Source organism: Penicillium psychrosexuale (genome assembly GCF_028828465.1).
Source record: "Penicillium psychrosexuale strain IBT 29551 chromosome Unknown utg000004l, whole genome shotgun sequence".
NCBI classification, from domain to species: Eukaryota; Fungi; Ascomycota; class Eurotiomycetes; order Eurotiales; family Aspergillaceae; genus Penicillium; species Penicillium psychrosexuale.
In genome coordinates this window covers 5,861,486-5,887,323 of record NW_026643189.1, presented here as the reverse complement: position 1 = coordinate 5,887,323, position 25,838 = coordinate 5,861,486, and the positions used below count along the sequence as shown (strand labels likewise).

The window sequence follows — 25,838 nt, the reverse complement described above, 5'->3', positions numbered from 1 at the left end:
TCTTCTTCGCTGTTTACCCGCGGTATTCAGTTTGGCTTAAGTTGTTGAAGTTATCCGAATGTGCTATCATGGACTTGGTACTTCCTAATGACGTACTTCTCTTGATAGGAGAGCAGCTGGAACAGAGAGCAGACCGACGGAACCTCGTCTTTGTCTCCCATCACTTTCACAATCTTTTCCTCCCGCTGTTATATCGAAAGGCGTCCATCTACCATTGGCAAAATGCCAATTCCTTCCTGCATGCAATACTGCAACGACCTGCACTGGCGCGGGCCGTTCGGGAGCTAGACATAACAGACTGGCATGCAAGAAGCGTATCGGAAGATGAATGCAATGAAATTCAGACTTCAGCATCTTTGGTGGCATGGCTAGGTGCTGTGTCATGCTCAACGCTCGAAAGTGATCAATGGGCCCAAAGTCTCGGGCAAGGCCTCGCTGACGCCTGGATTGCGCTCATTCTCCCATTATTAAGTCAGCTAAGGAAGCTTTCACTGGCCTATACGACAAAGTCTCCTTATTTGGATCAGATCATGCAAAGGGCCGTGGACTGCAAACAGCCATTTTCCGTCCAGCCAGCCTTCCGGCACCTACGCGAGGTCTCATTGCACCACCGGGAAGATCTTGATCACAGCGAGCACCTGGAAGGTGGGACTCAACTATCAGCAACTCTGCTCCTGTCATTTTTCCAACTGCCGTCTGTTCGTGCTATCACAGCCAACTCTGTAGTGGATCCTAGCTCCACAAGGGAACCGACAGATTATGAGAAGCCACGCCTTGCCTTCTCCTCAATCACTGATATTGATTTCCGAGCAAGTAGTGGGAACTATGGCATGGAGATGTTGGTTAGTTCATGCGCAGAACTGAAGTCATTTAAATACCAGCACTCGGACTCGCACATCCTTTCGCATGGTTACCAGCCATCCGCCTTCCATCGGTCTTTGATTCACAGCAAAAAAAGCTTGCAAATACTCTGGCTGGACCACTATGGAAGCCACTACCCGTTCACCGCTGCTGGATTGAACCAATCCCACGATGAGTGCTTCGGCTCCCTCGTCGAATTCACCGCCTTGAAAGAAGTGCGCGTGAGACTGCCAAATCTTCTGGACATTCGATACCAGAACGAACCAACCGTGCCTCTCATGGAGTGTCTACCACCGTCACTTGAGACTCTGTACATTGAAGGATGTGAGGAGCGATATCTGGGAATGTTGGTTTCCCAGTTACAGAGCGTGGTCAAAATCCGACAGACTCATTTCCCTCGACTCAAGCGTGTCGATATCGAGGGTGCATTCCAAAACATCCCGTCGGATGACGATGATCAGGTTGCCAGCTCCGAATCAGAATTACCTGCTGTGGTTAAGGACAAAATATATCAGGCTGCTGAACCTTTGCATATAGACTGCGTCAATGCTGGTTTGGAGTTGCATCTTCACGACCGTGCACTGTCGCATATTTGATTATCTCTCTCTATTCATTAGTGAACTCCAGGCTTGCATATTCCAACATTTGATTTGACGATAGATACCATCTGAAACCTCTTTTTATATAGATCTGCGTCTTATTATTCACGACTATTTCGATACGGGACTTGGAATTTGAACTTTTAGATCATTGGACAGACCTCCGACAGACCTCCCACTCTTCATTCCCAATTCAAGTGCTGGATAGGTATCATGCCGAAAATGTGAATTATTCTTAACGAATACACTGACCCAGGCCGCAGAGCGTGTTCGAAATTTTATATTGTGTATTTTTGTAGGCCAACACTTCATAAAGAAACACGCTTCTAATATATCATTTGCGATTGGATTGGAAGTGATCGGAGGGTATTCTATAGTTCGTGTACTTAAAGGGAAGCAAGAACCGCATCGGCACCAGACTTCTGTAGAGCTATTAGCATCATACATCGCTAAAACGAAGGTTAAAATTCCATACCTTCACAACACCCCTTTCGGTCTCGATCTGGGCATAGCCGATCTTACCGTGATCGATAACGATCGCATAGCGGCCCGTACGGCCCGACGTCTCATCGGCCCAGCCAATGCTCTTAGAAAACTTGGCATCGGGATCGGTGAGGAAAAGCTATTTTGCAAAATCAATACTGGTCGCAGAAATGTGTGGGGCGGGGTTGTGCTGCTCACTATGTCATCTCCGCGGACTCCGTTCGCCTTGCCCCAGGCACTCATAACGAACGGATCATTGAAAGCAACGACGGCGACAATGTCAACCCCCTTCTCACGGAGCTTGGGCAGGTTGTGGATATATCCTGGCACGTGGTTGATAGAGCAGGTTGGGGTGAAGGCACCTTGTTCACACTCACGTTAACAAAGTCCGACTTCAGCTACAGGGTGACATGAACATCAACTTACCGGGAACTGAGAACAGGACAACTTTCTTGTTGGCCCACTCCTTCGAGGCATTGTAGTCGATAGGGATGCCGCAGGAGGTAATTTCACCACTTTCCTCGCTCCATGGAATGTACCTGGAGGAATCAGCATCATTCTTTGAGGGGGTCGGGATTTACCCACTTGAAGACAACGTCGCTGGGGAATGAGTCGCCGGGCTTGAGTGTAGTCATATTGGGATTATTGTGGATATTAGAGATGAGAGATATGTAAGAAAAAGTTGAGGTTTTGGAAATGGCGGGGTGAAGATGTCTCGACGTCACCTGTGCAAGCTGATTAATATGTATGAGGTGATCGCCCGGCGAAGCTCGCCGACCTCGGCATCCACCCTCCCTTGTCTGGGCTGGTTTAGATATAAACTTGGAGTTCTAGTGATAAACATTATGACTTAAATGACTGTACGATTGATGATGAGCTATACAGAGAAAGGTCAAGCTCCCAAATTTCCCAAATAGGCACCAGATGAGCCCGCGTGGGGCTTAGTTTAGATGTAGAAAAGCGTTGGAATCTTGGGTTTGAGAGGAACGATGCAAAGATGACGCCGTGAAGGGGCGAGCGATCCTCGGTTTTCTTTATACATTAAATTTCAGACGAGAGCCGCTTTCTTCTTCTGATAAGTCTATGTAAAGGGAAAGTTTTGTACAAATTTTCGGAACCCACCAGGATGAATCCTTAACACATGCATGCCATGACAGCCAACTATTTTTTGGTATTCTTCACGGGGTGTAAGAACATCGGAGGCAGGCAGAGATCACTATGATCATGCTTTCCGTGTAGTGTCAGCAAATTTCAACAGAAAAGTCAAGGGACCAGCGAAACCACTCACGTCGTCTGCACCATCGTAACCTAGCCAAGCTCGATAAATCTTTCCGGCAAATTGCGACCCATACATGTATGATATTTTCATCATGATATCATTGTGCTGGTTCCAGTTCCAGATACTATTCCGCCCAGCGCTGATTTTACCAGGCTTGCCTGAATTAGCTCGGAGATTGAGCTCAACAGGACTTGTTTCGTGCGCATGGTAAATGGGCTGAGGAATTTGAACGGCTTTCAATCCATAATAAAGAGCCCAGGAGGTAGGGCCCATTTCAGATGCTAGTCCCAACCCTTTCTCAGTCGTATCCTTATGCATAAGGCGAAGTAATCGGGCCGAGACACGGGACATCGCGACAACAGATGCCCGGCGCGGAGTGCTTCCCCTCTGCCGGAAATTATATATACGGTTAGTAAGAAGCCAGTCAGTATGCTGAGGGTCAAATTGTGGCAGCCAGGTGATCAAGTCAGCTTCCTCGCCCACGCCCCAGCTCCAAGACTCATCTTCCATATCTGCGCGCGGTGGCTCTGGTGCTTCAGCCCAAGCCTCGATGCCTTTTGCTGGCCGTGGTCCCCAGATACTATCAACGCCCGTCATGCTCTGATCTACCTGATCGGTAAAATTGTCCCAGCTCCCGTGGATAGCGGGCATATAGAAGTAAGAGTTGCGCTCCCATAGATTCTTGCGACGCTGTTGTTTTGCAAACTCCGTTGCCTGCTGGAGAAGGTCGTAGAAATGTCCCGTATAACGTGAATCCATCTCAAACTGCCAGAAAAAGTCATATTGTGGGTTCAATCGTGAGAAAATCTGCATAGGCTGGAAGTATTGAAGCATGGCTCTAGAGATGGGTCAACGCCTTGAAGTTACTATAGAGAGGATATAAATCTTACTCGTGAATACCGATCATTGGGTACCAGTCCTCCAGTATCTCTGAGTTGAAGAACACTGCCAGATCCCGGAGCTCTAGCGGAAGAGACTTTTTAAGACTGTCCAAGTCCGCTGGATAAGGCAATTCAGTGTCTTTCGCATCAACCAAGAGGATCACCTCATATTCTGCGCCTGATAAGAGCGACAGCTCCATTATAATCGACCGGATATAATAAAGATCATCATTCGTGTATTCCATGTCGAGCCATGTGCGCAGAACCACAGCTATCCGTGGTTTGAAGATAGCAGAGGTATGGTCTCGGTTTGTCTCTCTCTTCTCTCTCTCATGACGTTTCGCTGTTCCTTCCTCTTGCTCCCTGTGCAGAGTCGATGTCTTCTCGCGAATATCCGAAGGTTGATACCGGTCTGCATTGCGCTGCAAGCAGTCTTTTTGCAAAGTGGCCCAATTCACGTCCTGCCACTGTACTTTGTGTGCTTGATCTCCGTAGCCGTATGCTCCATATCGAGAGTATCGGTCGACGCAGAAACTCCGATTGAGATTCCACGCCTCGTACGATCCAAATATTGGCGCTGGAAAATCTAGAAAGCTATCAGTGCTCAACTCAATGCGCCAGAATAGGTTTGGCTCAATTCAGACCTGACTGATTCCAGTGAAATCCTTTCATCGCTGTTTCCGCGTCCCTACGATCCAGGACTGAACCATTTGGGCCAACACATTGCTGATAGGTTCCCTTCCACGTGTTGTTCCATTCGCCGCTGTTATATTCAGGATACGGGTCGTAGGGTATGGACGATGATTCGTGCGAAGTTTTCAATACAAGCTGACCGAGACCACCCCCATCATAAGCAGGCCCTGAGCCTAGAAAAAAGGCATTTTTTCGACTGTAAAAAGATGAGCGTGTTAGCGACCGGGTCAAAGTTCGCTATCATGCGATTTGGACGTCAGGACAGGTGAAAGGACATACCTTGAAGCATGGATTGCTAAAGGTTGCTCCCTTGACCGAGGTATAAGCATGAAAATTGTAAATGCAATGACGAGAGCGATTGCAACGAGACTGCGCTTTAGAGAAGTCCGGAATAAGTGCCGGCATTTTTGCACAATGGCGTGCATTTTCAAGACAGGTCGTGGTTTGTAGGAAGTGGTTTAGTCAATATTCGTCGTCATGGTGGTAGTGATGCATTAATAATTAGGGATATTAGAGATGCGATAGTTAGAGCGAGAAAATGAAAAGGAAAATAAAAACATGCAGTTCCTACTTCGGAATCCAGCGGAAAGATTATGGCACTAAAACTGCATCTTAGACCCGGGGGCAACATGGGGCAACATGGGGCAATATGGGGTGGGCCAAAGATAGATTTTCAAGAGCCTCGAAGCTCTAAGTGAACTATGACCATCCCAAAATGAGTTCAATCTTTTGAGACTAAACCTGCTCATCCTTTTGCGCCTCTTCTTAAATTGAACGAAGAATTGTGGAAACAAATTACTAAATACATAAAACGAAAGAATACACGCTAGTATATATTAGTACCAACTGTCGCCCAACTCCACCTAGATTTAGCGTGGTATTTAACTCGGTATCTTAACATATTCAACCCAATTTAATATATAAGAGGAGCTAGCATCATTAACAGTATATAATTAGTCGGTTATTATACTAACTAACTAACTAAGAATTAGCAGATTCGGAGACTTGTATAATAAAAGGGAAGAATTTGAGAACTTCCATATAATGAATGCAGCCTGCGGGTTCAGTACTGAAAAGTGAGTGGATCCCACATATCACATACGGATTTTGCCATGCCATTTCTTGGAAACCAACTTAAAGCGAAGATAAGCCTCGTCAAGCCTTGTCGTGGCCGCTTTGAACCCTCTGCAGTATTTACAATATCCAAGAAACAGTCGCACGATAAAATAAGATTTAATTATGGATTTCTCCCCTATTGTCGCCTTGAAGATTACTTGAATTACAATTGGAACATTATCGAGATGATAATATGGAAACTCCAGAATGGCAAATTGTGACATTCATTCTTTTAGTTTTCAACACTCCAGATGAAATATGAGCTTATCACTGGGCATGGGCACCTATATTCCTGACTTCTAAGGTGCATATCCGGCTTGTCAGTCGAACAGCCCGGCTCCGGTCAATTCAAAAATACCCCGGTATCCTAGTCAAGCATCAAGCGGGGAGCACGGATTGTTTCATACTACATTTTCTACCATATTGAAATTTATATTCTCCATTATGATTAAATTCATGGAATTAGTTGGATATTGACTGTGGAACCCAACTTCCACAGATGCTGATGCTTGACTCCCGCAACTAGAACCCAGAATGTATAAAGCTGCATCTATCCTGCATATCTAGATGTAAAAGTACTACTTTGCAATATCAACTAGGATCCAGTCGACTGATCTAGAGGTCTTGGCTACATTGAATATCATGTTTGAAGAATCCATCCAGGGCAAAAGACTTCGCCTTCTTGCCCGGCTGAGTTGTTCTTTGGTGTGTCCACCCACATATTGATCAAGCCCAATGAGAACTACCCCTAATTACAATGAGCCAGGCCTTTCTTATTGAGGGTTACCAGGCTGGAATTCTCGGAGGAGTGCAAGATACCAAACCATACCGTGATGCACTCGGAGTAAGCTGCCTCCAACCAGTATTGTATCTTCTCTGCTGACCTTCGGAAAGAACCCTGAAGGGACGGAGATAATCCCAATGATCGCATCTTCCTACACACTCGCAGCTACTGTAATGTCTATTGTGGTGGTGGTTGTGGGTATGCCTCTAGGCCGCCGAAATTCAATCCTACTCGGCACGGTGTTGATATTCTTCGGTGGCATCATTCAGGCAGCGTCATACTCGGTAGCACAAATTATCGTAGCTCGGGTCATATGTGTAAGTCTGTGCCCTTTTATCGACGTGTCCCGAATTCGAAATTAACATATGGCTACCTAACAGGGTTTCGGTATCGCGGTAAGACAAGTGCAGCTTACGAGACTATTCCCTTTCTGACGTCTCTCGCAGTTTATTACTTGCAATGTCCCTATGTATATGGTACGAGCGTTCCTCCTCTTATTGACAACTACAACTGATCTGATGCAATGATCTAGTCTGAGATGAGTATTCATGCCAATGAGCGCGGCCCCGAGGTAGCGATCAACTGCTCTTCGCTCCTCGCAGGTATCGCTTTATCTTACTGGGCGGACTTTGGATTCACAAGAATGTCAAATCAGCTATCCTGGGTAAGGTTATAAATTTCTCGTCGCTGAAACTGTGAACTAATAGTTGAATTGTCAAAGCGGTTGCCTGTTTCCATCCAATCCATCTTTGCTCTCTTTTCAGCAGCTGGCATTTTCTTCTGTCCGGACTCACCAAGGTGGTATTATGCAAAGGGGCGAACTGCTGAAGGCGATATCACCCTGGCAAGACTATACAATGTCTATCGTGTTGACAATAGTGCTCAACCCGAGAGTGCTTCCATGGAGCTTGTAAGAGCTGAGATTATGCAGAACCTCCAGCTTGAGGCGGAACAAGAGAACCGACTCGGCTGGCTAAGCCTTGTTTGGGACAACACCCCGCTCCGTGTTGGCCGTCGGATAAGGATATCGTTTATCATCCTATCCATTCAACAAATAATGGGAATTAATATCATGGTTTACTATATGCCCCTAATATTTTCGAACGTCGGCCTCTCGAGCTTCTTATCGTCGCTCATTTCTGCTGTTGCATTGACAGTCCAATTTACAGGCTCGCTGGTCACTATTCCTACAATTGAGAGGATTGGCCGGCGTCGAATCATGCTGGTTGCAGCTGCCGTTCAGAGCTGCTGTATGCTTGTTTTCGTGGTTTTAAATGGTCTTCCTAGTAAGACGGAAAAGACCCAATGGGCAGCCGCTGCTATGATGTTCCCATATATGTTCATGTACGGCTGGGGGTGGGTTACCTGTCCGTGGTAAGCATTCAAAGCTCTCAAATTTGCAATGCATAAAGTTGACACTTATTCTAGGCTATATGGACCCGAGGTATGATTCTTCACTGTGCTCGGCACGCCTAATCTGACTTGAATATCCCTAGATCGCTCCCCTCAAGTATCGCCACATCGGAGCCGCAGTTGGCCTGTTCGGCGAGTGGCTATTCAGTTTTGTGACAGTAATTGCTGGCGGCATCGGGCTCGAAACATCCGGCGGGAAGATATGGATTTGGCCCCTTATTTTCAACGTGCTGGGTTTTGGCTTCGTCTATTTCATGTGCCCTGATGTGAGTACTCTACCATCGAAACCCAAGAGAGCGATCTTGCTAACTCAATATCAAATAGCCGACCGGGAGAACTTTGGAAGAAATTGACGCTCTATTTGACACGGACTTCAGATTACCACACACTTCCGACGAGAAGTTGTCAGTGCATCAAATTGAAAATACGGCTTAAGTCATCAAATGAGATGCCTTTGGAAAGAAAGGCGAGCTTGTACATGTGACGTCGCTTTTACTATGCTATCTGAAACTCGATATTCGAATACCCGTTGTACCAGAAAACCAATGTCCTCGTGCATTGCGGAGATATATATGTAGGGGATTGTATCAGGGACCTCACCTGCCCGAGATTTTAGGCATCAGCTATTTCTGTCGTTTCTTGAATTTTCTGCCTGCCATACTTGTTTCTGTGTGTTTGAATTGTTGTTTACATAGTAAAAAATGCTCACAAGTTGCAAAATGGGAAGCGGCCAAAGGAACAGTGAGTCTTTATAGTAGGCGGTCAATTTATGCCTGCCTGATACAATCCCCTACATATATATGGACCTATTATTCCCTTACCTTAGTAGGGGATCGAGGAAATGGATATTAAGAGTTTTTTATTTTAGGTACCATTTGTATTAGTATACTATACAAAAGGTACCTGATTTTGCAATTTTATCGTTCAGCGAAAATTATCGTTGACTGGGGTACCAGTGGGCGCCTGGCACGATTACTGCTTCGCAAAGTTCAAACAAATGGTATTGGACACGGCATTAATACTAGTGCAAAAGGAGGCTCTCAACTCCGGTATATATAATTGATCATATTCAGCAGGGTTCAAAATATATATGCTCTTTTTCATAGCTTGTATTTGTGTTCATGTGGCTCTAGCCGTCGTACTACTTGTGCGATAGCACTCTTACGTTCACCGTGACTTTGCCAAAACGCCGGAATGGACTTTGTAGTTTCGCATAAGAGGCGAAGAGCGTTGATTCCTCTGAAAGCATGCTCCTCCGGAATCATTTGTCCTGGTTGATTCAGTGATGCATTGAACACCTCAAGCGAGATTGGGCCTCGGTACCCGGTGGCGAGCACAGCAGCTGCGACAAGCTCAACAGGCATATATGCACCTCTTGACTGCTCCATAGGATACAGCCGATGACTTCGCGACCATGGAAGCAGTGCTGGTGTATCTGGGTCAGTTGGAGGAAGGAAAGTCGCTGGGTTCATCAACTCCGCATCGCCACACTGGAAGAAAAATATCCGATCACCCGGTACCGTCGACACCAATGACGCGAGTGACCCGGTAAGAACATCTAGAGATTCCTCCAAGGTTGGGTAGATCCGCCCGTGGCCAGCAACATTGTACGGATCAGCAAACTCGACGGCGAGTATATTGAAGGCATCCACGATCAGTCCAACGTTGGGGCGGTTGGCAAATCGCACCACTTCCCATGAGGCCGACCATGTGTTTCGAGTCGCCCAAGATAAGCCTTCGTACCCAATTTTTAACATTCGCCCACCGTCGGCCTTTGCGTATGCGGCCGCCATGTCGCCCAGTTCCGCGAGATCCCGTGCCACTGTCTTGAGATCAGATGTCACACCCTCATCCGCGCGAATATTCGCACACATGAAGACAAGATCGGTGTCAAAGGCACGCATGAAGGGAAACCGTCTATGTAGTAGGTTAGTATAGATCGCCGCTATGTCATTATCGAGGTAAGGTATATCTCACTTGGCGACTAGATCGAAGGTAGCCTGGCGTTCTGTTGGATCTTTGATTCCTTCGATTTTCCGAAGAGGCTGGGTGCAAGCAATCCGCATTCCCAAGGACTTGACAAGACGAGCCAATTTTTGAGCAATCTGCAGATTCTCTGAAGTGGGTTCCCAAAGCTGGTCTCCTGGCAGTCCATGTTCCTCCAGGTATGCAGCCCAACACTCATCAAATAAGTCGATCCATTGATATCCCGATTCAGCCGCGGCTTTCAAGCGTGGTTCCAAACGATGCTCTCGCCAGCTGCCGAGGGACAAGGTGGCGATACCCAGTGGGTTGGCTTTATATGGAGGCCAGGATACTGTCATAGTTCCAGGTGTGGTAGCTTTTATGATTCTCTTTGGTTATGAGTCGCGTCAATTAATACAAGAAAGGGATGCGAATATCTCGAATATCCGACCTGAGTTGACGCCACTTGACGCCACCTCCACAAACCGGTGTATTTTTTAATGCACCGAGTGGGGTAGTCTATCATTTTTATGAAGGTGTACAGTATTATGTATTAATCAATCAAAGGATTCAGAAGGATTCAGATAACAATTGATTTATATTGTATTGTTAAAAAATTCTGGAAGTGCCCCAAACTTAAGGGACTACAAGGTCAATGTATAGACAGCTAAACGAATCTCAAGTTCCCGCACAACCAAGTTTTCAACTCAAAGCTCTTCAATAAAAACGACCGTTAACCGCATGATATCCTTAATTCTACAAGAACTAGATATGTGACATGTCTAAAACCGAAACCGGGAGTCCGTCCTTAGCCTTCAAAGCTGTAACAATAGCCTCGCAGACGGAAACTGCTGCTAGTCCATCCTCGGCCGAGCAAATAGGATCTTCTAAGTCACGAACCACTCTAGCCAAATGTTCTGCTTGTTGTTGAAATGGAATACCCTGGGCGACTGGAAGCTTGACGCGTGTCATTGGAGTTTTCCACCCAGCCTCTTGGTGATACCTGCCCGTCGTCTCCGAGTCGTAGGTCCAAAGAGTGTTGTCGGGGACAACGATAGTCCCTTTCGTGCCCAAGATGCTATAAATATCCACTGGGATCTCTGCCTTTGGATACAAAGGATTGTCACCAGTAGCAGACTCCCAACCGTATGGGCTCGCCACATTGTCACTCACCAGAAATGTGCCAACAACTCCGTTGGAAAATTGGGCCATAATCGCTGCTCCCTCTTCAACGATATTCTCGGCCGCCACACTTTCGTGTTTCCTTCTGGGTATGGTGTTTATGGCCCATACACATGTCATCCTGGCACCTGTGAGGAAATGAAGGGCATCGATATCATGCACAAAGTTTGTCCAAATCGGCCCTCCTCCGGCGGACCGTGTTGCCCGCCAACTAGCAGAAGTAAAATAGCCTTCATCTTTCTTCGCAGTCCACAATCCCGAGATAGCTGTAATCTTCCCAATTTTTCCTGTTTCGATCACCGACCGTGTAGTTGACAGCGAGGGATGGAATCTGCGGTGGTGTCCCACAACCTTTTTCATTTGCAAGCGCAAGTAACTCGGTTCCAGATTTCGAATCTGTACAAAAGGGTTTTTCGATGAGTAAGGCCTTGGGACGTGCTCGATAGATGACATCTGTCGCTATGGAAACATGGAGACTCGAAGGGACGCATATCACGTAGGCCTCTGGTGGCTTTTGTAGCGCGTTCAAAAGTGATGCAACGGACTCGAAGTGCGGAAGAGACAAGCTCGACGCCAATTCGCGTCCCGGGTGGTACGGATCAACAATTGCCACCAGTTCACATGTTGGTGAAGACATAAGATGCTTGACGTGCAAAGGAGCTATGGTACCTCCCCCGATAAGAGCGATGCGAACCTTCGGGCTTTCTGCCATACTGAAGACACAAGACGACTGTTTTTGGATTCACGTAGAAGGCCTCTGAGCCTAAACAATGTGGGGATTAAACATTGATTATATAGAAGATATAATTCACAGTTTGATCCCGGTCAATATATCAAAATGCCGACAAATATGAATGCGGGGTCATCGAAATTCCCGTAAGTTGTCTTCCTAGATTCGTTGGTATTATTTTCAATGGTTTCTCTCGTTCGTCCCTCCAATCCTACTTCTGGTCCATACAAACACCAAATATGGATATCCTCAAGCAATCTTATGCTCACGGCAGCTCCCCGTTACCATCGAACGCAGCAGTGACTCAGTATCATGTCTACCTTTTTGGTAGTAATATCTCCAAATCACTATCGCCCTTGATACACTCAATCCTATTTCGCGCCAACTCAGCCTCATGGGAATTTCACCTCAGTCAGACCACTGACGGGAACATATTCTGGAAGCAATTACGTGACAACACATGCATTGGGACCACAATCACGATGCCGAACAAGGTGTCCTTTGGCCTCCTACTCGACGACTTGACCGACGAGGCACGCGTTATTGGGGCCGTCAACACCTCATTCGTTCGGCTTGATGATCGTGGACAGAGAAGATATATCGGCACAAACACAGACTGCATCGGTATTCGCGATTCTATTCTCTACCGAATGCCGCAAGCGGCTGCCATGGCCAAAGGCCGCCCGTCGATGGTGATTGGTGGTGGAGGCGCTGCGAGGAGCGCAATTTTTGCCCTCTGGAAATGGTTTGGGTCCACAGAGATCTATATTGCCAACCGTCTAAAAGCCGAAGTAGACGCATTGATCACCTTCTTTCAATCGACGGCACCGGATATGACACTCCAACATCTCGCTACTGTTGAGGAAGCTGCAACCTGCAAGGCTCCTTATATTGTCATCGGGACAATTCCAAATGATACACCAAAAGAACCTGGTGAAATTATTTGCCGTCAAATCTTCGACATCATTTTGCGCAGGAAGAACAAAGGCATCGTGGTAGATATGTGCTATCTCCCATCGCCAGTGACATATTTGTACACAAATGGACAGCAAAATGGCTGGGCAGCCATCCCAGGGACCGAGGTTCTAGTGCGTGTTTGCATAGCACAACATATTCTCTGGTTAGAGAAGGATGTCAATAAACAAGGAGTGGAAGATGCGATTTCGGCTATCTGGGAAGTTGTAAATCAGGGGCAAAGTGGTCCGAAGGCTTCGAAGATTTGAATTGGATTTTTAGTGTTGAGACTTTCATTGAATACTCACCTACTCATTCTTCCTTCTATTATTTTCTCCTCCCCTAGCGTAAAACAAGTATGCATATCATGAAGTGTGCGCAAGTGGAGATGGCTGCGGGTGTCATCGATTCCTTCGAGATATAGTTAGCCCTTTAGGAAGGAGTTGATGCCTAGATGCCTTATTTTAGGACAGCAGAAAAATTCTATTAGCACTCCCACATAGCTCACCGCCACTATAAGCCTATACCGCCTACCTAAAACGTGCAGTATACTAGTATAGATTTCATAGTATGAATTCATGGAGTTTTTGACCGGCAATATGTTAGAATTAATCATGGAGTGGCTAAGGGTGCAAAACTTATGCCCAGTCGCTGTACGGAGTACATATGCCTTAATAATCGAAGTACTCCCGAGGTCTGGTTCGGAGAGAGAGCTTGCCAGCCACCTCCAAAAATTGAGATGCATGAATTTGTATGGTGCCCAAAGCTTCATTTAATACATGGATCATTTATATTACACTGCATAGAGCGGTATAAAGAGCGGTGCTAATGAAGGCATTCAGGGATCAAAATGCTTCTTAAGAAGGGGTTTGAACCCTGGGGTATCAAAGGAACAAAACAAAATATACATGTCACTTGAAGATTTTGACTAGTAGTAGCAAAATTTACCTCTGGTTTCGGGCCTAATTCCGATCATTAGTGCGACTGTTTCCCCGCAGTTGTGATTGACCGGGTGACAAATAAATAGCCCGGTTAACTAGGTGAGGATATTACTAGATGCTACAAGGCATAGAGCGGAATAAAGGCGCATTATGTCCCAGCGAGAGAACTTAAATTTCTCCTAAACACTTTTTACTTTGTCGCTGGGTCTGTATCACCATGTCTGCATCGCACATCTCCCCTCTCGCTCAGGTATGCTTCTCCGTTTAAACCAAACCCTCGATAAGACTTTCTAACAACAAACAACTAGCCCATTACGTTGAAACTCTCTGGGAAGGTAATCCGCAATCGTTTATATCGCACACCTCTCAGCGAATATGCTTCAACGTATGACGAGAACAACGTGGAGAACTGCGGCAAGCCCATGGACCGATATGCAGAGCTATATCAAGGTATGATCGGGACTATCCTACCAATAGGACTAGTGCTAACGAGTACACAGAGCTAGCCGATGGAGGCGCGGGGCTTATTTGCACTGGAAACATCCCCATCCATCGCGACAATCTCGAAAATTACAACAATGCGGTGTTGGATCCCAACAATCCCTGGGATCCGGTCGCAGCTTTTACTCCCGCGGCCAAAGCAGCCAAATCTCGGGGTGCAATATTCCTCCCTCAGTTACAATTTCCAGGACGTCAGGTTCCGGAATTCCTGAACAAAAATCCCAAGTCATCATCTGATCAGCAGCTTGAACCTTGTCTCAACAAGACGTATGGCAAGCCCTCGCCGTTGACGAAGGCTGAAATCAAGGATCTCATTTCGCGATACGTGTGGGCTTCTGAGGTCCTTGCAAAGGCTGGTGCGGATGGTATCATTGTGAGTGTTTGAATCTATTCCTGCCTTGTTATGAAAAGCTAAATAAGCGGTGTTGGTAGCTGCATGCCAGCCACGGATATATCATGAATCAGTTCCTGTCGCCCAAAATCAACAAGCGAACAGACGAGGTATGAATGTTAAATTTCTTTCCCCCTTGCAATCAATGCTAATATTTACTAAACTTTACAGTATGGCGGAAGCCTTGAAAATCGGGCACGCTTTATTTTGGAGATCGTCAACGCGATCAAGGCTAAACTTCCATCGGACAAGTTTGTGATAGCAGCGAAGTTGAACTGCCAAGATTGTTAGTATTTTCATCCCATATTTTGAAGAAAAGTCTAATGGGAAGATATATGTAGTCATCGAGGGAGGCCAAAGCTTTGCTGAACAATGCGTTGTGATAAAATGGCTAGAAGATGCCGGTGTGGACTTTTTTGATATCTCGGGGGGAACATATGCCTCTCCTGCATGGCGTGGCAACATCATGACTGAACTTGCAGAGCGTCCATCCCAGAAACAGCGTGGAAGGTAAATAATTTCAATTGCTTCGCTGTGTCCATATGCTGACTATGCGAAGTTACTTCATTGAGTGGGCGCAGGAGTTGAAGAAAGTACTGGTGAGTATATTGCCTGTTTTCTGCGACTTGTGATCAAATAAGCTGATTGACAAATCACCAGTCTCGGGCTGTGATTGGAACTACCGGTGGCTGGCGTGATAGCCATCGTATGGCGGAGGCTGTGGAACGTGGAGACATCGACATGTGTGGTCTAGGTCGACCTCTCCGAGAAGATCCCGCCTTTGTGAATAAGGTGCTTCAAGGGAAAGTTCGCAGAAGTAACTTGTAGGTTGATACTCAGTGATCTGAAACAGTCACTGTAACCCACATAATATATTCATTGGGATGGTAGGAATCCCGCAAAGAATCATATTTTCTTCTCTTTCTTTCACTTATAAGATCACTAAGAATGTGCCATTGACCCTTCATGCAGACTTTTCCCATTTAGTTCATAGAAGCTATTGTAAAATCAATGCTAACCTGACTGGGAAATATATGGTTTATGAAAGCAGTAGATTATTCCCAGTCATTGGACACTAAAAATGCATAAACAATAGCTATGCTTTTCAGATTTCTATTTGCCAAATTTGTCAAAAGACGGCCCCAAATCCAGGTCCGAACATTTCCCGGAAGAAGTCAGCAAACCCCTCATCATTTAGATCCCCCGGGGTAGAAATTGAAGCTGTAGTTAGGAAAGGATCGTAATCCGAGATGAAAGCCTCGTATGGCTTCGAATGGGGGGACTTCTGTGGCATAAATTGACTCGCTTCGTTATCAAAGTCTGTACTGATGTACGATGCATCCGTTCTGGTCTGGCGAAGTTGACTTCGGGCTTTCAGTCCCGCCGCTCTGGCTCTCAGTATCATCATGAGGTGTTGTCCAAGTAACGCTGCGATTCCAAATCGATGCGATGGAGTTGTTCCTGCACGTTCTAATTGAATGGCAACTTGGCTGAGTAAAGCAAGAAGTTCCACGTCATTTCCGGCGCGGGATCCATACACGGTGGGAAATAGCTTCAAAGCCAACACGCCGGCGTATGATATCATAGCCCAAGTTGGAGCCAACATGCAATATAATGGCTCCCCAATATTATGCAAATCGCGCACGGCGACCTCGCAAGAATTGACTGCAGCCTCAAAGCAATCCAGTCGGATTGCATCCATATTTTGGTCCCAGTTTATGGAACCGTGAAGGGCAAACGACAAGGTCCAAAGCCTTCCGTGGAGATAAACATAATGGAGGAAAATATTGGACAACTTTTCAGACGGCGATGTGATTAAATCGGGCATTGGATGTGACAGCCAAAGGTCACACCACGGCCTCAGAGTTGTATCAACCATTTCTCGTACCCAATGGGGATCAACGTGTGTCAAATGAGCTTGATTTCTTAGTTCATTTTGTAGTGATGCTAGAATGCGCCGCAAGGTGATAAATGCACATGTGTGCTTGTCTGTAGGGTCCGCCAGATGATGAAGCCACCAGCTATCAACACTTTGTGTCAAGTCCGTTTCCGGGAATGTGTGAATTCTACCGCAGGCTGCACTGTTCGCCCGTTCCCATAGTAGAATCCTTAGCCAAGTTCTCTCGCGATTTCGTGCCATGCGTTGATTATCGGTGTGATCCTTTGGGGGGTACTCCAGTAATAACCGGGACGAGTCCTCTCTCGGGAGTGGTGCTGGGGCTGCATCTTGGGTGCGGTAATAGGAAGCACTGAGCGTGTTCAGAGGTGTCGCATCTTTGGCACTGGAATCCTGATCTAGGCCTAGTTCGGCTGCTACACCAAAGGCATACATTGTGTAGAGCCATGAGCGTTCCTGTGACAGTGTCTCTGCGGGAGTGGCTGATAACAATGAGATATAGTAGCCTTGAACGATTTCAACCGACTTATATCCACAAGTATGAACGTGCTTCGAGAGTTTTTCGCCATGAAGGCGTAATCGCTTTGCGACTGATGCTGACTCATGATCGAATTGTGCAGTTAAAGCCAGTATCCAGGTGAACAAAAGAGCCGATCGTGAACGCACGAAATCCGGTGTATGAAGCATCGGATCTAGGATTCCGTTGACTGGATGCAAGCGGCTGAAATATCTAGAATTAATCAGTGGGTGTATATTGACAGTGCAGTTAATATTTGGACTTACATTGGAAATAAATAATAGACCTCAGCCATGGTCACCAAACCAAGGTCCACTGGGTCAACATCGGGGCCAACATCGCGTAGAGGCACCTGGGGAGATGACTTGAAATAGTTCGAGTAACGGTATGGGTGCTCAGAAGGACCGAGCAGAGCATCTATTCCTGCTTCAAGGGTGTCTCTGTCCAGTTGTAGGCCAAGTGACACGTAGCCTGGCCGATGAAGCAGTTGCCGACCCAGGCTTGCTCCAATGGACTGGCTAGCCGATGACTGTGTAGTAGAAGATGTTTCGTTTGTTTCAGAGGAAGTGTTGGCAGATATTGACTGTAGCTCCAAAGCTTGGGCGGCGTCGGAGGCATCTGCCAGCAAGGCCAAAGGATTACTGATTGGTTCCCGGTTGGATTGAGAGAGTTCGCCGCTGCGGAATACAGGAGAGACAAGTTCCGCTAGCCGCTGATTCTCTTGTATAGCTGGCACAGTCGAGCTAAAACATGGCGCACAAGAGACTTCACTTCCTAGCTCTGGTGATGTTTTGGTGGGGTTGGTTGTCTCAGCTGAGTGGTTAGAGAATAAGAGCTCTAGAATCGGCTCTTCGCTTGCGACGAAATCATCCATCTCATGATTCTCGCCCGTATAACAGGTTTTTGCCTTCTTTAATTCCGACTGCATTTTCCGATAGGCTTTTTCAAAACCTTGATAGCGACCTGTCGCACCGCGCTTTCTCCCAAGTTTTCTCGGCTCTGGGATATTGCACTCGCGGTTGGTACGCTTACATCGTTGGCAAGGTTCTGTCAAGTTGTCGCCCTGTTGCTCCCTTTGTGGGCGGATGCATCTCATCTGAAAAATATTTTATGAGCAAGTATGTATACGACTTGGGGTCAAGGATTGGAGGATATACCTTCATTTTCCGACATGCCTCACACGCGGCCGCGCTGGCGCGAGTTTGGCCAGAGGTATTATCATCCCCAGAATATGATGACATTGAGGCTCTAAACATCAAATAAATAATAATAGGATCGAGGTAGTCAATGGAAAATATTTGTTTGATTTAGGGAGAAGAGAGAGTGTGGAGAAATGACAAAGAACCCCGGAATTTCAAAAACTGTGGGGAAATTTTCGGCTATGAGATAAGTTATAACTCTACACGCCTCGACCTCCGTCCACCTCCAATGTCGTTCCAGTTACAAAACTACTCTGCTCCGATCCCAAATACCATGCTGCATTGGCTATATCCACTGGCTGGCATAATCGCTTCATTGGCAACGAGTCTTCTACTTGGCGTAGTCGCTGGCGGGAATCTGCGCCATTTCCAATGCTAGATTGAAGCCTGGTTCATGTTAATATTGACCTGGGGTTGATTTGGGTCAACATACATCGAGGTGTTTCCCACAGCAGGGGAAATACAGTTGAATCGAACAGCTGGAGCATACTCAAGAGCCATTGTCTTGGTTGCTACCTAAAAACGCGTCACTATCTGGCGCATCCAAGAGCTTCCCGTTTTTCACTTACTTCTACGGCTGCTTTGGAAGCGTTGTAAATGGCAAATCCTGGCCGAGGGCGTGTACAACCCGTGCTGCACCAGTCAATAACTTCATACCAGAATCGGATTGGTTGACCCACCTCGTTATGTTGATAAATATTCCATATCCCTGCTGCATCATAACAGGCGCAAAGACCTGTGCACTTATAAAAACCGGCTGTATAAGTATTGTTAAGCTGTTATCCACCCATAGCAGCTAGGGCATCCTACTTTCACGTTGACATTGAAAGTCTTCTCATATTCGAGGAGACTCTTCGTGTGGATGGGCTAAACCATCGCATTAGAAGGGTGATCGCATTCATGGAGGGGATCATACAGATGGGTCATGGGTAATTCCTAGTTGGGCTGAGTCAACAAATCAGATCGTAATGTTGGCTTCTTGGAATGTTCTCACCAGCATTGTTGACCACCACATCAACTCTACCATAGGTTGTCTGTGCCAAAGCTAGGGCGTTCTGCCATGTCTCTGGGCGAGTCACATCGCCAAGGAGAAATTCGATATTCTGGTCGGCTCGCTGCTTACTTTCACCTTTCACTTGATCCAAATCTAAGATTATGACCTTGCATCCTTCTCGGCTAAAGCGATCCACGATAGCAGCACCAAAGCCATCAGCGCCACCTAGGAAAAAGTCCCAGTTAGTCCAGAGCTGACCGGATGGGATGGATAGATGAACCTGTAACAATCACCACACGTGGAGTGTTCATTTTCGCACGAAGAGGCATAGTTCACTCGGTTTACTTTCGTAATATGGGCGTTTTCTTCCGCTCAATTTTCTTCTTATGTTTTAACTGCTTAAATCGGTATTTCATCTCATTATCCCCGCACTTGTCTCACTCCACCGGCTTCAAATTTGGTCACCGGAATTCCCTCATCTCAGATATCTTTGCACTCTCGCATCAGGACGACTCTTCTATCCCTGTTCGGCCTTCCCTGGTTACTCTAAATTTTCCAGACAACATGACATCCATCAAAGTTGCGATTGCTAGTAATTCGCTGGGCAAGTCGGCTTCGGGGCATACACTTCTTCATAAACTTGAGACGGCCAAATTGCACGGATTTGATGGAGTGGAGGTTGCGATCGAGTGTCTTGAAGCGCATGCTTCCTCTTTCTCCCAGTCCTCTCGAGCTTCTCGCCTGCGTGCAGCTGCCACTCATGTTGACCAAAAAGCGCAAGAGTTATCTTTATCTTTGATTGCGCTCAACCCATTTGGCGCATACGATGGGCTTGTTGACCCTGTCGAAGTTGAGTCTCGGCTAGAGGAGGCGGAGCTCTGGTTTGATCTTTGTCGATTGATGCGAATTCCAATCTTTCAGGTGTGCACTATTGACATTTTGATGGCTCCATGTCAGACTGACCTTGCTTTTTTACTGTAGATCACATCGTGCCTCTACCCTATCGATCCTGTCAGAATTACGCCGGAGGTAACCACAATCGCCGCGAACATGAAGCGATTGGGTCTCCTTGCCCAAAAATACGGTTTGCTAGTTGGATATGAAGCCCCCGCCTGGGGAACTCACCTCAACACTTGGCAACAAATCCATGAGATCATCAAGCTCGTTGATCTTCCCAACGTTTGTCATTGTCTTGATACCTTCCATATTTCTGCCAAAGAGGCAGGTGATCCATTTAGTGCTGTGACTCCTATTCGGCCAGGCGGCCTGACAAATTTACGTCGATCCTTGGAGGAAATGAAACGAACTGTGACGCCAAATCAGATTGCTTATTTTCAGTTAAGCGATGCAATGGTTGCTGACCAGGGCCAGGTGGGCTACCCACGCCGTGATCTCAACCAGCCCCCCTATATGACGCAATCGCGAAACTGCCGGATCTTTCCCTGCGAAGCGAACCGTGGAGGTGTGCTTCCTGTACTTGAGGTTGCGCAAGCGGTGTTTGATCTTGGCTACACTGGATGGGTGTCGATGGAAGTATTTCATACTGATATGTGGAATACACGCTCCTCGTAAGTGAGATCTTCAATGGGAATGACCTTTTCTCTTAACTTTAATTTGTGTATAGAGTACCCGATGACTGGGCTCAAAGAGGAATGGCTTCATGGCGAGAAATATCTTTCCACTGCGGGCTTGATCGGCATACCAACGGGAGGTTGTGAGGATATTGAGTGCTATGTGAAATAACAATGTTGGAATCATCAGCACTAGAAACTTAAGTACTACCCACAGTAGTCTCATGTAACAAAAGCATATTCAAACTATTAATATCTATAGGGGATTAATAACTGTCGACCTCCCCCTTGGTAACTAACTAATTCGACCCTCTCTGCCTGGAGTTCAGGCGTACATTCCTAATCGGGTGCCGCTTTTGCCTCGACGCCTCCTTCTATCCACCATGCCCATACCGCCTTATAATTATTGCGGAGCGAAGCGAAGCGAAGCTATTAAATCATAACCTCGTGTGTGTATGTCACGTGACCAGGGAGTTTTATCCTATGGGCTCCAAAATCATGAGAAGCTATGCGGTGAAAAGTCATCGGCTAACTTTGGCAGAATAACACAACCGGCGGAAAAAATAGACTTACGATACCTAGAGAATGAACCATCATTATTTTCTCCAGAGCTTCTATAGTCACACTTTACGTAGCATTAGAAGTTAGAATCAGTCGTTTTGCTCTGCAACGACTATCGGGCGGCCGCAGGCCGTCCAGATCCCTCGTATACACCGCCTTCGTGGCAAATAGTAATAAGACAGTACGGAGTAGATAACTAGGTTACCTACAATTTGTATGTAAACCTCTAACAAAATCAAGTCACTTTTGCTATACCAACTGCGTCATCAACAACTGCTTCATTAACACCTGGGGCTATATTCTACAGGAATCAGGTAGAATACACGACTTTTTCTGATCAAAATGCATGTTTTATTACTATGTAAACCAGAAGATGGCAGAATACATGGCAGAAAAATAAAGTGTGGCAGAAATAGGGCAGAATTCTGAGCGGTATCCGATCAGGAAGGCGGGGTCGAATTAAGGAAGGTCGGGATAGATAGTTATACCAATGCCTATCTATTGAATGTCAATATAAGAAATTGTATGTATTTGACGTTTCTAACTTCTGTGCTCTGCTCTTTTTAATTTCTTTTCTAGATTCCGCTGCCATCCCTCATCATTGTCTGGCTTTGCTCACATGGAATTATATTCCCGTCAACTGTGAATGACTCCGTACAGATATCTATGGCCCCGCAGTGGTGTCCACCCGGTCACTTAATTTATTCGCCGGCGCCGAGGCATCTATAGGTGAGTATCAACACTCGAAAATATAACCATGTTAAATATTAGTCACTTGCTCTGATGAAGTTTTCAAGAAATAGTTTTTCTTCCGTTTCTAGCCCGACATTAACCATATCCACAATGGAGAGAATTCAAGTCGATGTCCTCGTCTGCGGGGCTGGCATGTCTGGAATGGCATGCGCTGCTTTTGCGGCGGAAGCAGGAGCCAAAGTACTGGTCGTCGAAAAGCAAGGGGATGTTGGTGGTTCGTCAAATTATTCTGCAGGAATGTTGTACGTGATTGAATCAATCTTCAAGCCAAACTAGGTTGTTAATACATACTGTCAACGGACAGCTGGGCCCCACAGACATACAACAAACTGAGAAACTGGGTCCCAGAAGGAGATCCAGAATTACAAAAGGCCTGGTTAAGCGATTATCTACCGGCCGTACAGTGGATGCGTGAAAATGGGGTGCCAACAGCAGACCGGTTCGACGGCATCATGACAATCGGTAAGGCTAAAAGAAAAAGAATTTAATGAACAGTTACCCTGACACATCATAGGTATTGGATTCCCAATTAAAATCCCACACCTTCATAACCTCCATCGAAAGCGCATTCAGTCTAGCAAGACACGTTCCGATATTTTCACCAACACGTCGGTGGTCAAGTTGATTCAGAAACAGCCCGGGGTTTCAGGGTCGAGCATACTTGGCGCTGTCATTTACAGGAACTCCCCCAATTCTCCAGCTAAATATTATGAAGTCCGAGCCAAAACGGTGGTTTTGGCTACGGGAGGTTTCCAAGGTTCTCCGGGGATGACATCCCAATACTTGGGACAAGGTGGAGACAACATTTTTGTGCGCTCCAATCGTGGATCGGTGGGCGATGGACTTAAGCTGGCCATCGAATCTGGTGCTGGAACTAGTAGAGGAATGAATACCTACTATGGTCATCTTCTGGCAGCTCCTCTTCGAGCCGAAGACGTGAATCCAAAGGACTATCTTCCACTCGCCCAATACCGTAAGAGCAAGTCCTTGTCAATTCAGCATTTCTCTCTAATCAGTCTACAGAAAGCAAATACTGCCTACTGTTGAACGAGGCAGGTCGGCGATTTGCCGATGAGACCACGGGTGACGAGATCATCAATCAGTATCTCGCCAAGCAGCAAAAGCGCCGCGGGTTTATATTATTCAAGTATGTCCCAGACAGAACAAATTGGGGCGAAATTCTAACCTGTGGCTTATTATTCTAGCGAGAAAACCCGTCTCCAACACTGCGTCACTGCGTTGTTCCCTAATGCAGGGGACATCGATCGTCTGCAGAAAGCCCGCGAACATGGCTGTAATGTTGGAAGTGCGCCAACATTGAGTGGTCTGATAGATGTTCTTCACGCCTGGGGTGTGAACAATGTACAGGCAAGACGGACTATCGAGGATTATGACCAAGTGGTCCGTTTAGGGAACAAGAGCATTTCTCTTGACGCACCTATTGGTCGTGCTTGTTCTCCCCCTGCACCATTGGTTGATGGGGAAGGTCCCTTCTATGCCATGGAGGTCCAGCCGTCGTAGGTTGTATCCTACACAGTCCAGTTCCACCTATCTAATGTTCCATAGGATCACATTCACCTACGGCGGTATCGCGATCGATGCGAAAGGGCACGCCTTGACCCCCGATAAATCCAGAATTCCAGGTCTGCTTGTCGCAGGTGTCGATGCTGGCGGCTTCAGTAATCTCGGATACGCCGGGGGTCTTGCACTCGCGTTCGTCACAGGACTATGGGCGGCCCGAGAGGTCGCACGCGACTTGGGGTTGCCTGAGCCTCGCCTACCCCCTCCCGACCTTCGAGATGTGGAGGATAAACCAATCCAAGGGCGTCTTTGAGCTAGTTCCATTGCAGGTTGCATCTAGAAGTTGACCTCGTTGTGATTGCTTTTGATCAAAATAGTATTGTGAAAATCTACAACATACACTAAATATTGTGACGTCGGGTGACTCAATCCACCTCTATCAAGGTCCTCGCCTTTCAGCCGATGAATATAAGCAACGACCCTCCCATTCTCTGCTTCCGATCCTCTTATGGTAAAAAAATCAGTTCACCATTGATGTTTGGGGCGATCAATAAGTGATAGGACCCTCTCAGTAGATAATGGCTCTCTGCTGTTTCTCTCTCCCCTCCCCATCCCCTTATTTTCTACCCTGTCGGAAATCCTCCTTCTCTCGCTGAACTCTGACGTGTTTCCAAGACTTTTACTACTTCGCCACACATGTGGTAACTATACACGAACGTGGCTGTGCAACCACTTCATATTCATGGTATATTCAATCATTTGCATACATTCTAACCGCGGCTTTAGATACAGACTTCGCCTCCCAAATTCTTCACTCGGATCAGAAACACCCATTGGGCTTTTCCTTGTCCACATCATGATTGTATTCTAGGGTGCCACCAAAACGCCGCGATAACGCATTTTTCCTTCTTCCAACGTCTTCAGGCTTTGTTTGATACCATCCAACGTCAAGGGGAAGGTCATCTTGACAGGTTTAATGTTGTGGAATGAGGCAAATTCAAGCATATCCCTGTGGACCTGTCTTGAAGCCACGATACCTCCTTGGATCCGAAGGCCATTCACGAGCAGCGGCATATATGGGATTTTGAGATCGTTTGAGTCGACAGACAGAGGAGAAATGACACCACTGGGAGCCATGATACTCAAGTACATTGACCAATCTGGCTGACTGCTAGTCGTCACAATGAGGTTGTCGATAGGAGCTTTGACCTTCAACTCCTTCACACCCTTAGTCGCATAGAATTCGCCGGCTCCCAGCTTGATCGCCTCTTCCTTCTTGCTGTCTGTGCCGGAGAAGACCACGACTTGACAGCCCATCTTTGCAGCGAATTGGATAGCCAGATGTCCCAGGCCGCCTACTCCGACGATACCAACGCGAGCGGTCGGACGAACCTGCGCGACATGGAGGGCGTTGAAAACAGTCGATCCCCCACACATCAATGGTCCCGCATCCTCGTTGCTCATGTTGTCGGGAACCTTGAACAAAAAGGCTTCACGCCACACCGCATGGGTACCGAAAGATCCTTGATCGAGATCGGCTAGGCCGTACATTTTTCGCTTGCTGCACAATGTCTCCCACCCGGTGAGGCATTGCTTGCAAGAACCACAGCAGTCATGCTCATAACCCCAACCCACGCGGTCGCCTTTCGTCAAAGTCTTCGCGTCTGGGCCAGTTGCTTCCACCACACCCGTTCCCTCATGACCAAGGGCCATGTCGGCTGACTGGTAGTGAACATCGGTGCCGCACACCCCCGAATGCGTGGTTCGTACTAAGACTTCGTCTCGTTTGAGGTCCTCCCGCTCAGTCTCCGCCTGTTTGATTCCATCCTTGGAGCCCCTGTATACGGTGAATTTGATCGTCATTGTGGGAAATATTGATGCAAGATATTTGAGTTTGCGAAATTGGAATTTATTGATGAAGGAATCAGATGTTAACACTTATCAGCCCACGAGTCTGCTTTATAGGCCAGCCCGTTTAAGTACGTCAGTACCCATATTTCATACCGGAAAGTGAACAAAGCTTGTGTCATCACATATTCAGTCAAGAGAAGC

General features: G+C 46.8%; 12 protein-coding genes across 12 annotated transcripts; 6 read left to right on the top strand and 6 right to left on the bottom strand.

The window, feature by feature from the left end:
- Positions 1–68: 68 nt before the first annotated feature.
- Positions 69–1,457, top strand: N7518_008117 (uncharacterized protein; the record flags this gene model as incomplete). The annotated part of the gene is made up of 1 exon (XM_057189044.1): positions 69–1,457. The coding sequence occupies one exon, from the start codon at positions 69–71 to the stop codon at positions 1,455–1,457; it is 1,389 nt and encodes a 462-aa protein (XP_057040747.1).
- A 389-nt stretch (positions 1,458–1,846) lies between these two features.
- Positions 1,847–2,578, bottom strand: N7518_008116 (peroxiredoxin family protein; the record flags this gene model as incomplete). Its single annotated transcript, XM_057189043.1, has 5 exons — positions 1,847–1,882; positions 1,936–2,082; positions 2,142–2,305; positions 2,370–2,482; positions 2,529–2,578. The coding sequence occupies 5 exons, from the start codon at positions 2,576–2,578 to the stop codon at positions 1,847–1,849; spliced, it is 510 nt and encodes a 169-aa protein (XP_057040746.1).
- Positions 2,579–3,165: 587 nt separating this feature from the next.
- On the bottom strand, positions 3,166–5,221 carry N7518_008115 (DUF3405 domain-containing protein; the record flags this gene model as incomplete). The annotated part of the gene is made up of 4 exons (XM_057189042.1): positions 3,166–4,060; positions 4,113–4,689; positions 4,748–4,992; positions 5,076–5,221. 4 exons carry the CDS (start codon positions 5,219–5,221, stop codon positions 3,166–3,168), a joined length of 1,863 nt encoding a protein of 620 aa, XP_057040745.1.
- A 1,448-nt stretch (positions 5,222–6,669) lies between these two features.
- On the top strand, positions 6,670–8,544 carry N7518_008114 (uncharacterized protein; the record flags this gene model as incomplete). Its single annotated transcript, XM_057189041.1, has 9 exons — positions 6,670–6,756; positions 6,807–7,013; positions 7,077–7,091; positions 7,143–7,172; positions 7,229–7,360; positions 7,418–8,070; positions 8,125–8,140; positions 8,193–8,375; positions 8,434–8,544. 9 exons carry the CDS (start codon positions 6,670–6,672, stop codon positions 8,542–8,544), a joined length of 1,434 nt encoding a protein of 477 aa, XP_057040744.1.
- Positions 8,545–9,209: 665 nt separating this feature from the next.
- Positions 9,210–10,433, bottom strand: N7518_008113 (sugar phosphate isomerase/epimerase family protein; the record flags this gene model as incomplete). Its single annotated transcript, XM_057189040.1, has 2 exons — positions 9,210–10,026; positions 10,087–10,433. The coding sequence occupies 2 exons, from the start codon at positions 10,431–10,433 to the stop codon at positions 9,210–9,212; spliced, it is 1,164 nt and encodes a 387-aa protein (XP_057040743.1).
- Positions 10,434–10,839: 406 nt separating this feature from the next.
- Positions 10,840–11,968, bottom strand: N7518_008112 (Gfo/Idh/MocA family protein; the record flags this gene model as incomplete). The annotated part of the gene is made up of 2 exons (XM_057189039.1): positions 10,840–11,522; positions 11,557–11,968. The coding sequence occupies 2 exons, from the start codon at positions 11,966–11,968 to the stop codon at positions 10,840–10,842; spliced, it is 1,095 nt and encodes a 364-aa protein (XP_057040742.1).
- Positions 11,969–12,225: 257 nt separating this feature from the next.
- On the top strand, positions 12,226–13,209 carry N7518_008111 (uncharacterized protein; the record flags this gene model as incomplete). Its single annotated transcript, XM_057189038.1, has 1 exon — positions 12,226–13,209. One exon carries the CDS (start codon positions 12,226–12,228, stop codon positions 13,207–13,209), a length of 984 nt encoding a protein of 327 aa, XP_057040741.1.
- Positions 13,210–14,098: 889 nt separating this feature from the next.
- On the top strand, positions 14,099–15,601 carry N7518_008110 (uncharacterized protein; the record flags this gene model as incomplete). Its single annotated transcript, XM_057189037.1, has 8 exons — positions 14,099–14,131; positions 14,190–14,331; positions 14,382–14,755; positions 14,815–14,883; positions 14,945–15,059; positions 15,115–15,283; positions 15,333–15,372; positions 15,434–15,601. 8 exons carry the CDS (start codon positions 14,099–14,101, stop codon positions 15,599–15,601), a joined length of 1,110 nt encoding a protein of 369 aa, XP_057040740.1.
- A 301-nt stretch (positions 15,602–15,902) lies between these two features.
- On the bottom strand, positions 15,903–19,691 carry N7518_008109 (Short-chain dehydrogenase/reductase SDR; the record flags this gene model as incomplete). Its single annotated transcript, XM_057189036.1, has 9 exons — positions 15,903–17,400; positions 17,454–18,260; positions 18,820–18,902; positions 18,956–19,019; positions 19,067–19,143; positions 19,197–19,253; positions 19,303–19,331; positions 19,381–19,605; positions 19,661–19,691. The coding sequence occupies 9 exons, from the start codon at positions 19,689–19,691 to the stop codon at positions 15,903–15,905; spliced, it is 2,871 nt and encodes a 956-aa protein (XP_057040739.1).
- Positions 19,692–19,944: 253 nt separating this feature from the next.
- Positions 19,945–21,098, top strand: N7518_008108 (sugar phosphate isomerase/epimerase family protein; the record flags this gene model as incomplete). The annotated part of the gene is made up of 3 exons (XM_057189035.1): positions 19,945–20,301; positions 20,362–20,948; positions 21,005–21,098. The coding sequence occupies 3 exons, from the start codon at positions 19,945–19,947 to the stop codon at positions 21,096–21,098; spliced, it is 1,038 nt and encodes a 345-aa protein (XP_057040738.1).
- Positions 21,099–22,355: 1,257 nt separating this feature from the next.
- N7518_008107 (uncharacterized protein) lies at positions 22,356–24,099 on the top strand (the record flags this gene model as incomplete). Its single annotated transcript, XM_057189034.1, has 6 exons — positions 22,356–22,507; positions 22,570–22,727; positions 22,780–23,238; positions 23,289–23,412; positions 23,471–23,782; positions 23,832–24,099. The coding sequence occupies 6 exons, from the start codon at positions 22,356–22,358 to the stop codon at positions 24,097–24,099; spliced, it is 1,473 nt and encodes a 490-aa protein (XP_057040737.1).
- A 554-nt stretch (positions 24,100–24,653) lies between these two features.
- N7518_008106 (NAD(P)-dependent alcohol dehydrogenase) lies at positions 24,654–25,649 on the bottom strand (the record flags this gene model as incomplete). Its single annotated transcript, XM_057189033.1, has 1 exon — positions 24,654–25,649. One exon carries the CDS (start codon positions 25,647–25,649, stop codon positions 24,654–24,656), a length of 996 nt encoding a protein of 331 aa, XP_057040736.1.
- Positions 25,650–25,838: the final 189 nt, after the last annotated feature.